This window comes from Lytechinus pictus, chromosome 17 (assembly GCF_037042905.1).
Source record: "Lytechinus pictus isolate F3 Inbred chromosome 17, Lp3.0, whole genome shotgun sequence".
Classification (NCBI taxonomy): Eukaryota; Metazoa; Echinodermata; class Echinoidea; order Temnopleuroida; family Toxopneustidae; genus Lytechinus; species Lytechinus pictus.
Window position 1 is genome coordinate 16,655,563 of NC_087261.1, and position 12,567 is coordinate 16,668,129.

General features: G+C 41.5%; 1 protein-coding gene across 2 annotated transcripts in view; it reads right to left on the reverse strand.

Moving 5' to 3' along the window:
* LOC129280216 (probable ATP-dependent RNA helicase DDX60) overlaps positions 1–12,567 on the reverse strand; it is a 119,873-nt gene that overhangs the window by 52,775 nt on the left and 54,531 nt on the right. For both annotated transcript variants that reach the window (XM_064111740.1, XM_064111739.1), the window contains 2 exons: positions 6,591–6,710; positions 2,660–2,755 (listed from right to left, as the gene is read on the reverse strand). In XM_064111740.1, coding sequence (XP_063967810.1) covers positions 2,660–2,755; positions 6,591–6,710 — 216 coding nt within the window. The remainder of the gene's footprint in view (positions 1–2,659; positions 2,756–6,590; positions 6,711–12,567) is intronic.

Genomic DNA, 12,567 nt, shown 5'->3' on the forward strand with positions numbered 1-12,567 from the left:
ATCTAATGCACTAAATCAGTTGTCAATCCAATTTTTCTAGTTCTTGGAGGAAAAAATTTGAATAAACCTAATATCATATAATAAAATACAAAAGAACAAGTGGAGATGTGACATCATCAGCCCACCTAATGAATATTCATGAAGACTGTTTTCACAAAATATTGCTAAACTTAAAAACTTTAAAATTCGATAACTTTGTTATTTGTTATCCGATTTTTATGAAATTTTCGGCATTTTGCTCAGTGAATTCTACTCTATTCATTCAGCTATACATTCTTTCAGCCCGGACCATTCCTTTAAGGATTACAATTCCTGCAAAGGATTGCTGATATGGGGGGGGGGGGGAGGCGATGGTGAGAATGGGAACTCAATATTGGGGTTTTATAGTTTAACATATGGAAGACTAGCAGACAGGTCCTCGCTGCATGCGCGCACCCTTATAACATGCAGAATTTCCTTGCATCATACGCTTTTTTCGCAAACAAATGTGTATCAAGGGCAAGAATTGATAAGAGTTTCCGTCCCCATGAAATGAACGTTAACAACTTCTTCTATCAGATGATTATAATTTTATTTACATTCAATGGGTGGGAAATGTAGCACTTTATTCCATTAAAGCCACTAAAAACTATCTGAAGTCAGGAATATGTATTGGGATAATGGGTTTGGGGGACATTTTTATGGTACCCGGGTGGATTATATCCGTCGTCACATCGGCAGATGATGGTATCAATAATTTTCATCGAGATTGTAATAAAGTGCACATTGTAAGGCAAATACTAAAAAAAAAACCATGAGGATTGGTTAATAAGGGAATGTTGCCCTTTTATCATCAAATCAGAGGAGATTTTCTTTGTGATAGTGATGTCCGGAGAGCAAACCCACACGCGACGTGTAGTCAACATATAGGGCTGGTCTGAGCTTTTGTGTACGTCCGTGTGTTTTTCGAGTTAAAGTAGAAGGTTTTCCAGCACTTTCCATTGCTGTGCTGAACAATTTATGAGGAATATATAAATATATATACATTTTCAGTTCGAACTAGATAAAAATGATATCAGATACCATTATTTTTGCCACCACAAATCAATTTTATGCTCTGAAAGTTGGATATGTCTCTGAATTTTGTCAAGGGGAAGGTCAAATTGACCCCCCCCCCCAGTTTAATAAGGGTTAAGCCCATAAACAGAGACAAAGGATTACATGAAAAATTAAAAAAAATAGGGACATTGCGAACATTTCTTCACAACCCTATGGACAAACTTTCACAAAAATATGGACATAAGGCAATCATGGATGAAATTTGTTTGTTTTAAATTCCCTAAAATGGGGACTGTGCCTATGAAATCAAAACAGTTAGCAAGCAAGCATGTTATCAAAGTATGTTGTAAATGAAGCTAAATGTTGAGAGTGATGTTTTTTATTCATCACATCTTTATGACCAACACAGATGAAATAAAGGGAGCCCGCATTTTGTTCTTATTTTTATCAGTAGAAACCACAAAAGCATTTTTTCATCACTCATCTCAATACACAGGATACACAGTCAGTCGGCAAGCCCTCAAAAAGTAGCTTCTTTTATTATCCAAGAGATATTCACGACTAGAGGGTTTTTGCATTGTTAATGAGCTTGGTGCGGACGAAAACACCTCTTTTTATTTGGCCATTGCTGCTCTAAATATTGACCAAATTTTATGTTTTTGGTATCTTTATAAAGAAGAAAAGTCATTCTTTTAGGTCATGTGTTTGGATTTTTAATAAGATTGTGTAATAAAGGTGAAACTTTTGATCTAAAACATGAAAGAAAATAATTATTTTCATGCAACAAAAGTTGTTGTTTTTCCAATTAATTTCTGTTTTGAGCCCAAATAATTTTTAGATTATGATAAAGCTGAAGATCTAATCTCTAATATGATATAATTTTTATAAGCTAGAGGTTTTTTTAGATGGGTCAGCTGCCAGCTTTTCATAGGCCAAGTACATTTAGCAGCTCAAAAACAAGAATACTGCGCTCTGATTGGTCATAGTGACCACACACCCACGCAAATTCCAATATTCCCCACACAGGGCTTCTGCAAGGTCACACTCACTATGTGGTAATCTCTTCAAATTACCCGCACCTGTTGTTTTGAAAACATCATTCAGCCAATCAGAACTCTGGATTTTATGTTATTCAGAAATTTCAGAAAGCTCGTCTTGCATCTTGATGGAGAAAGCTGGCTGCTGACCCATCTAAAAGATGCCACATATCAAGAGTGGAATCGTAAGAACGTATAGAGTTTGAGCCTTCTGATGATATAAATAATGTTTGTGCCCAAAACACAAAATTTTGCACAATTTGCAAGTGAAAACAGAGGAAGAAAATTCTGTTTGAGGCATCTTTTCAGGCCCAAAATTCATCTATTTATCAAAATATTTTGTTTAAAAAAATAACCAATATAAAAGAGTAACATTTACTCTTTCCTATGGTATAAAAATAATCAATTTTACTCAAGGAGAAGTGGTTAAATTCTTTGAGAAAGAGTCTCACAATTCACGAGATTTTGCAGGGACATGAATTCAGCCACGAGAGGACTTGGATAAATCTTGCTCATTTGCTCATTAACCCAGGGGCTTGCAGACTGACTGTACACAAGACAATATTACAAATAAACTTGCTTACCTCATCAAAGATGACATACCTAATCTTCTTTGACCATTCTTGACGACATGGAGAAAGCAGTAAGATCTCCAAACACTGTGGGACAGTCACCAAGACCTACAAGAAAAGAATTTTTTTTTTGTAATTCATGTTTTATTGATCCTTTTCATCAAAATATACATAACAAAACATTCATGATATAATGGATCACATATAAAAGTTCAGATGACGTTGGCATATAAAATAACATGTCTAACATACAAAATAGTATAAGATAAGAAAACATATATGTTTGTTTACAACAACAACAAAAATTCAGGCACTTGGCCTATCAAAAAAAATAAACATAACAAAAACAGCCTTCTGCTTTATCGCCTCTTTAAAGTATTCAGAATGATAGCCCACTTGCCATCATGTTTTCCTAATTTGCATTTCCTTTGTGCTATGGTATGTTCAACAGTTTCAAATGATAAAAGAAAGTTACAAAAATGGGGGAGAGTAGGTATTGTTTCGTCACATCGACATCTAAAAATATATTGTTTACCTGACAGGAGCAGAAAGTTCAATATAAATATATTTCTGGGAATTTGGGGCTTACAGATACCAAAAAGAACATATCTTTCTGAGAGGAAATCAGGAAGATCTGGTGAAGCAAAAGTGTACCAACATTATTCCAAAATTGGTTTACGACGTGGCAAGAATAAAAAAGATGCACTAGAGTTTCTGGTGATACTTTGCAAAATGTAAAAAGTGTATCCGTTACCTTGTTAATACGGAATAACCAAACCTTGGTAGGAATCAAATTATTAAGAATCTTGAATTGTAAAGCCTGAAGTCTCGTATATATAGTAGTACGTAGAGGTAGTTTTAAGAGTTCTCTTACTTCTTCTTGTTGAAACCCATAAGTGTCTTTTAAACGTGTAAGTATATTCGAAATTGATGGGTTATTTTCCTTCAAAAAAATTGTGTACAAATATACTTTGGTACACCTGTTACTTCTCTAGTGATGCCATCAATAGTTAAAGTTGGAATCAATGAAATGTTGTCAACAATGGGATGAAAGTTTTGAGATAGAAAAAATACTTTCCATTTTGATGGCATAAACTTGTAACAGTCGAGAAGCAAAAAGTATTCAACAAATGTTAAGCCTTTATTTTTGGCATCTTTCCATCTTAATGGTCTGCCATACTCATCCTACATATGTGACACTTTAACAAAACCTTTGTTTTTTATCTCTGGATTATAAAAAGATTTTCCATTTTGTAAAATGCATCTATTATTCCATATTATTTGGTCACATATTTTTATGTTTTTTTGAAATACTGTGCTCCAACTTATCATGACATCTTTATACCATTCAGGAATTGTCAGGTTTAAAATATTAAGATCATAATTACAATGGACTATTAAGTCACCACCTACATTTTGAAGCAGTGTCAACAAGATAATCTTCCAACCCTTTGAATTGGATGTAAAAACTCTTTGTATCCCCTTGACTTTTTGCACTTGTAGAAGAGATTTTAAGCATATAATTTTGAGCCCCCCATCTTCATACTGCTTAACAAGTATCTCCCTTTTGATCCTGTCAGGGCCGTTCCAAATGAACCCCAAAACTAACTTGTTAACTTCTTTTATATAATAATCTTGGATTTTTGACAAACTTGCAAGATAAAGTAATTGCGAAAAGGCAAAGGTTTTGACAATTTGTATTTTGCCTATTAAAGATAAATGACAAGATTTCCATAAATTCAACTGTACTCTAATTTTATCAAGTGTTCTTTGCAATTGTAAAGAAAAAACATTGGGTGAATAAGCTATATCTACCCCAAGAATTGTCAAAGACTTCTCAAACTGGATATTCTCTAGTGAATGTTGATTATCTTTACAGGCTCCTATCCACATTGCCTTTGTTTTGAAAATATTGATAGAGAGTGATGATTCCTTTAGGAAATTCTGAAGTGTATTCTGAAGAAAATTCTGAAGAAAAGAAGTTTATAGCTCCGTATTCAATTACAATCTTCCGGGTGAGGGCTACACGATACGATTTATTTAATTATTTGAACAGACTCCTTTGAATCGGAGGCACTCATAGAATATGGTGCGTTCATCCAATTAAAAAGAAAACAAAACATATACAATCAATAAACAAGCAATGAAAACAACATAAAAAAAACAAATTATCAATCCCTTTACCCCAAATGTAACACACTATTCAGACAAGGCTGAAACAGAGAAGGGGACAGCATCCGTTCCCCCGCAAATCAACAATGGAGGATTCCCCCCCCCCCCACCTCTATTTGACTGTGGGAAGCTGCAGCTGGAGAAAAAAAAATCACATGGACGAAGGAAAATACCATGCTGACTTTAAAAACGATTTACAAGAATAATAAAAAATTTCTAGAACAAGATCAATATCGCAGTCGTTGACGTGGACAATCGTAGACAGCATGTCCCTTGATACTCCTACCATTAAACATGTTTTCAATTCTTGACTCCCTGCCACAAATGTGTACCAGACGTCATCCAATTGATTGCTACACAGTTTGGTTTCCAAATTTTTAAATTCCTTGTCCCTTATTGTTTGCAATAGACCAGTTTGTAGGTACTTCATGGGCAATTCTGGTCAAATGACCTTTCATTTCTTTCATTATGATAGGCAGATTTTAAAGCAAGATATTACATATAAGCATACTTTACATAGCAGGATGAAGAAATTGAATAGACTAGGTGACTAGAATAGCACATCAATGAGCACTCAATGAAGGTATTTGTTGCATTTCTACTTTGAATGGATATTAAAGCATGTTGTACAATGTACTTGGCAAAATGTGAAATACCAGTCGTTTGTGGATGCATTGTTGATTGTTGATGCAAAACGAAATTCAAAAGAATGTATGAATAATCAAGACATCTCATTAAATTCTAAACCACCATGTCACTTACCAATGACCTTCCTCTGATCATGCGCAGAATCTTCTGATCATGCGCAGAGTGGAACTACGAACTGGCTTATAATATTGAAATATTAGATCATTGAAACTATGATGTCTATCATGATATTGTAAACAATTGACGTTTTAATGTGTTCACGACTAGAAATACAATGCATGCCTTAAATTAAAAATAAAACATATTCCCATGATTCCAGTCTGACACCAAGATCTACAGAAAAAAAAGTTAGCGCTACATTTAATTACAAACTTTTAGAGGACATTTTAAATAAAAGAAAATGGGTCAGATGCATAAAAAGTAGCAATAGCTTTTGCTAGGCTTTTGCTTGATTCTGCATGCATAAAAATGAGCAAGCAAAACCTTTTGCTAGTAAGCTCAAGCAATGGCTCACTGCCTACTAGCATTTGCTTCACGATTACCGTTAAGCCATTACCGGTAAGTGTATGCATAAAGCGAACATTTGGCTTGTGCATTTCAGCACTTGCTTGGGTTTTTTCAAGCTCTGTCGAGGAGCTTGAGCGTTTGCTTGAGCGTTCGTGATTTTTTGCTTATGCACCTGAGAGGGAACATCAAGGTATACTGTAGCCTACATGTTTATGTTTTCTTCCAAATAAGTGCAAATTAAATGCCACATAAATAAATTTATCAAAAAGAAACAAGTTATTTTGACACCATGTCTGAGGAAAAGATATTATAGGAACGGAGCGGTAATTTGCACTGCCACACCTTTGCATTCAAGCCTTGCCCTAGCTGTGAGCCGTGTTCCCACCAGCGTGACGTTGCTATTGTTCAAACCGCTAGAAACTGCTTTCCGAAGGCAAGAAAATGGTTAAAGCACTAGCAAAGGGTTATGGATATGAAATAAAGCAATTGCCTAAGTATGATCTTTTGCTTGTCTTGCTATAGCTTGTGCATGAAGCATTTACTTGCCAGCAATTGCTACTTTTTATGCATCTGACCCAATATACCAGCTCAGATTATGATCTACTAATACATGTACCTGACAAGTGAGAGCGTTACGTCGGAAGTCCCTTGAAAACACTCCACTAATGTGCATCCCTGGAGGCATGTTCTTCTTGAAGCGTGCATACACTGTCGCAGCCACTTGATTCATGAGAGCCTGTCGGTCATAACAAGAATAATTTTAACATATACGAGCCAATCCTCAGTACAAATATGAAAATACTTACCATGATTTTCTTATTTACGAGATAACTGGATATACTCATTTGATTTGCTAGTTCATTACGATTAACTTGCATGCCGAATAAAAGTACACAATTTTTCCTGCGTGCGCGCAGCATCTCCCTTCGCACGCACCATCCCAAGATCATCACGCAAAGAGGCGTCCATTTCCTCTCATGAGCCTGAACGCAAGACATGTTGCCACGCAAGGCGAGGGGTCGATGGGAGGGTTCAAATGAGTATATCCAGTTATCTCGTAAATAAGAAAATCATGGTAAGTATTTTCATAATTTACTATCAATAACTGGGATATACTCATTTGATTTGCTAGACCAACACGGATTTAACGTGAAGGGAGGCATGTCTAGACTAAAAAAGTGCGTACAAAATAGGGAGATGAAGACACGAAAGGCCGCTGCCTTAAGGACAGAGGAGGCAAATAAGGCCTCATGTGAAGAAAAGTCCTTAAGAACAAGGAATTAGAAGAGCGCCAAAAAGGCGGTCCTAAAGATGTCGTCTACGACGATTCAATAGAAGAGAGCCCAAGAAGAAACGATACTATAGTATCATGGGCCCTCAGCCTAGTGTCAGAAGGAGAACATCATCACCATCTGACTTGATCGTTTCAACAATCCAGCGTGAAATGATGTCTCGAGAAGCTGCCGCAAACGCCTCGCGCGACAATACAACCAACTGAGCAGAGTTGGGAATTGTCTGAAGAATGGCAAACAAAGACAAGGGTTAAAAGTTACGCCTAATCTACGCCATCCTGGCAAAAGTCCGGGAGCGACGCATAAGTATGCAAAGCTACGTACTGTAAATGGTTACAGATAAACAGATACAGGAGGGATCTCGACTGATAGACAGACGAAAGATACCCTGAAAACCGACCCAAAAGGGAGTTAGTCAAGCGTCAAGAACGACCGACAGGCGCCATGACGGACTAAACCATACAAGCTCAACGTTTGAGAAGAAACTCAAGAGTTTGTAAGATTCGGATTGAAAGTATTAAACATCCGTAACCGGAGGGATGATAATCGCCGATGATCAATAAACGATCCGACTTTGTTGAAAAATTCGACAAGAATCGTGATCGGAAGACTGAAACTTGAACGGTTCAGTAAGTGATCAATCAATCAATCCGAGAAGGCAACAGCGGGGCTAATAAAAGCCACAGTCGGGTCACCGGCTTAATAAAATAAGCCAAGCCGCAACGATGCAAACGTAAGGAATGCGAGATATCTCAGAAGCCCCCGCGTGGGGGAAAGCGCCCAGAATTCGATATCTGTCTCAAAAGCGTGAGGGCAGAACATCTGCAGAATTCCGATAGAGAGCTGTGGCAGGACGTTTCCAGCGGTCCGATAAGGACATGGAACAGCAGAGAGTAAGGTTGAAATAAACCACTCGTAAGGCAGTCAACGTGTCGAGAAAAACGACTGAGTGCCATCCTGTTAATAAAGAAACTGCCACAGACCTGCTGTCTATGTGGAATAGAACAGTCACACAGCTCAACTGGGCGTGTCGGAGAAAAAACGCGGCTCGCATCACGACATAACAAGCGTGATAGACCGAGCGGTCGAGAGAGGACCCTGGATCCCATCTCTCCCTTACTAAATAAAGCACCCGCCAGAGGGTGCAGCGCCCGTGGCGGGAGAGGTGGCTTGACTGAAGCCATCATCGGCGATACGAGAGGGCCCGTAAGGCTAGGCTGCGATGGATGTCCGCTGAGCGGAGCAATCCCTAGCCGCAGCAAGCGTACGCCAGAGGTGAGCTGGCGAAAAAATGCCTCTGTCATGATCTTACGTGTAAACGACAATCAAGAGATGTTGGTCAAGATGATGCTCTGAACCAACAGACATCGCCAGACATGATACCTCAACAGTTACGTTCCCGACGGAATCGAGTGAGGTAACAACGGCCCTGTCCTATCAAGGTTAGGGACGGAAACTGGCTAAGCGTGTCTAAGTCCTCGCTTGAAGAAACAAGCGGAGGAGTAAGGCGACTTGAGGAAAATAATCACCAATATTTCCCTCAGTCTGCGATGAGAACCAGTTGTTTACGAAAACAGCCACAAGGCCTGGTTTCTCTGGTGATCGCAAGGGCAAACACCGCCGGCGCCAGTAGCGAAAGCATGGAACAGTCCGATATCGGTAAGACAAGGAGTTCCGAAAGCTGCGGGGGGGGGGGGGAGGGCGGCAAAACAGACGCCCTAAGCAGCGGGGGATGAGAATCTAAGCTTCTAAAAAGAAGAGCTCCAGTGAAGTAAATCACTCTCATGGAGGAACTCATCCACAGTCGGCCCGAGAGAAAGCGGGTCGCGGTGATCGTGGTTAGACAGACATAAGCATACATAAATATATATATATATACATATGCATGCACATAGCATCCATCCACGATCACATCATCCCCGGTCACGCAGTGACCATGGCCACATACATAGCATGGAAGGAGGATGAAAGCAGCCTGCGAGGCGACTCAAGTGTGCCGAGTGAAAAAGCTTCTAAATAAGAAGACAACTCGACACACGGGCACGGTAAATGCATCGACCGTAGCCCACTCCACACAAGGAGGAAGCGGCGGAGACGCCCACAAGCTTGACCCACATTGAGCTCGACCGATGGCCTGGCGGCGGACAGTTTGGTTTGAACTCGCCGACCCGGCACGGTGGGTGCGCCCAGGAAGTAGGCATAGAAATGCCGACAGAAAAAGCCTGGGGCTTGAAACAAGCCTGAACGCACGTACACAGCCGACAATCTGATGAGATATACGGCTGTTTCTTTCCTCCGAGATTATGCTTACCCGACCGGGAAAGACTCGGGGAACAAGCTGTGAATGTCAACAGGATGGGTATCTGGCATATAAATAGCAGATTCCCTCCGGGCGTTCGGTGCGGGTGCTGCCGGCGGGGTCCGGGGGGACGACCGATGATGGCTGCTCGGGTAGGGCTCGCACGAGCCACCCGAATACGAGACAAACAGGTTAAAAATAACCATAATGCACCGGGTGGTGAAGGCATAGCGATTATTAAGTATAGGAGAACTATTAATCGCCGTGACATTCAGATCCGATATTTATGCTCATAAGCTCGGCAGAGCTACGAGATAGAGAGACATACCGCTGAGCGGTGATGGTGCTAATATCAGAGTCGCCCTCTCTACAGCGGCGATCGCTGGAGGACGGGTGTCTGTACTAGCCCTGACTCTAACCTTACAAGGAAGAGTAGGAGTTAAGTAGTAAAGACAGGGCACCCTTACTTTTGTATAGAAAGTGAGGTTCAGGCCAAAAGCTGACGGTCCCGTCGCCTGGGCGGACGGTCCACGGGCGTGATAGGTTGCCCTCTCAAAAACAGCCAAACATTCTCATGAGAGAAGGAAGGCATGTGGTATGTAAGAAATTCTTACCTCCAATCTACAGGCCCGCCAAGGGGGTAGAATGGAGAGAGTTACCGCTGAAAGAGCTGTCGCCGTAAGCGATGCCCGGTCAAACTGTGAAGCTTGACGTAGAGGGCGAATTCAGGAGTACCTGCATATTAATGGGGGATACCCATGCAGGTGAACTCGCCGACGGCTCCCCGGAGTGCGGGCTGGCGGGAGAAAACTCAATCCGCTCAATGCCCGACACCAGCAATAAGACCGACAGAAAGCAGCGTCCAACCAGCGACATACGGGGGCTTGCCGACTTGCTGGGTGAGACCCATACGTCAGCAGCACCTGTGCATATCGTGAAATCACCCGTGCGGGTGAAAGGGCCGGCAATTTCAAAGAAAAAGGGGGCCGGCGGCTGGTGCGAGGCTGCTGATAAGCTGGCCGTCACGTAGCGGCGGTCTATAATGACGGAGAACACGAGGGTAAGAACCCGTAATGCTCGGGGACGTGTTGATGCAACCTGTAAGGATGCAACGTCCCGCCGTCGGTCACCGAGAGCTTGCCGACATGTTGGCTTGAAAGCCGTATGTCGGAAGCACCTGCATAGAAACGGGGTCACCGTGTAGGTGAGCAGCGTTTCAATAAAAGCCCGGCGTGAGAGGGCAGGTGACTGTTTGAACCGCACGGTGCTTAGCACGGCGGCTGAAGCTGACAAGAAGCGTGGGGGAAATTACCCGCATTCTCGTGGGCGTGTGAAGCAACATGAGAGTTGCGACGCCTGACCCACCATTATCGGGAGTCTGGTGACATAATGGAGGGCGATGCCCGTATGTCGATAACACCTGTGTATTAGCGGGAATTTCCCTTGCAGGTGCGTGAGCCGGCGAATCATGAAATTGCCTGTTTTAGCTGACGGAGAGCATGAGGATAAGAATCCGTGATGCTCAAGGGCGTTCTGTTGTAACATGAAGCTACGACGCCTGGCCATCGGCACAAGAATCAGAAAGAAAGGTCTGCCCGCGAAGCGGGGTTAGCAACCTAGAATTTCTTCTTCTTCCTCTTCTATGCGGCCCCCGCTGGGGGCAGAAGAGGGCACAAGAGACAGGGGGGACGTGATATCTCGCATGAGAAAAGTCACCCAAATCTGATCAAGCCGTTTAGGCACATGAACGCTAATTCCACGGTTCCACCTTTAAGGGCACGTGGACGCGATTCCACGGTTCCACCCTGATCAGATAATCGTGAGATTGACGGGGTCGAGCTCACGTGTCTCTAGCGACTAGGGGCTGGTAGCCCTTTGCTAATGCTCCCTGACGGAGACTGACAAAGCATCGAGCCTAGCTAGTCTGTGCCGGGAAACTAGTCCCATGCTCTTAACCCGGACTTGTTGGACCCGATAGCTGGTGGGTCAAGCAGCCCTGGAGGAGTGAGGTTTTCTATACTAGTACAACACTCCCCAAAATAGGTTTAGGTCCCGTCAAGGGAGCCTTGGCTATCACCTTTCAGGCACGTGGCCGCAGCACCACGGTTCCACCCGAAAACGCTCGGGCACGTGGGCGCGGTTCCACGGTTCCACCCTCTTGGGCACGTGGACGCAACTCCACGGTTCCACCCTCCTTTTTCCAGGGCACGTGGACGCAAACCACGGTTCCACCCTTTATAGAGCCCTTCACAAAGGGTCTCACTCTCTTGCCCTCATACTCACCGCCGCTGATCACGGGAACAAATACCATGTCTGGTTCTCTTCCAGCGGCAGGTTTGGAGTCATCAAGAGATGAGTCGAAAGAGCTCATCTACCTGGTAAGTTCTTAGCCTGAAAGAACAAAATGAGGGTCGAAAACAGAGAGGGGGCAGAGGGGTGGGTGGGCAAGAAAGGTGACAAGCAAGATCCTTTTCAGAAAATATTAATAATAAAATTAATAACTCCGGAAAAAACAGGACCGACTTCTTAAACATGAGTTCTGAAACAAAGTTAAGAAGCTGAAGTGAGAAAAAAAAGTTTTTTTTAACACGAGACATGACGTTAATTAATTAAAAACAGAAAACGTCTAAGTCCAAGACGAAGAGCAGGATCAGCTAAGAAAAAAAAACACAAAGTTTTTTTTTTTTTTTTTGGACAAGGTCAAAAGAAATAAGTAAAAGAAGCTGATCTGAAGGGAAGAAGTAAAAACTTACTTCCCTAAAACTGGAAGCCGAAAACTCATTAGCGAAAACAAAGGACGCTAAAAGAGAACAGGGGGGCTTCCCAACAAATTTAAGAAATTTTTTTTAAGACAATAAGTCAAAAAAAAAAATTTCAATACAAAATAATTATTAAAATTAATTAATAATTAAACAATTAACCAATTAGTTAATTAAACAATTAACTAATTAATTAATTAATCAATCAATCAATTAATCAAACAAGAACAAAAGATTGATTGA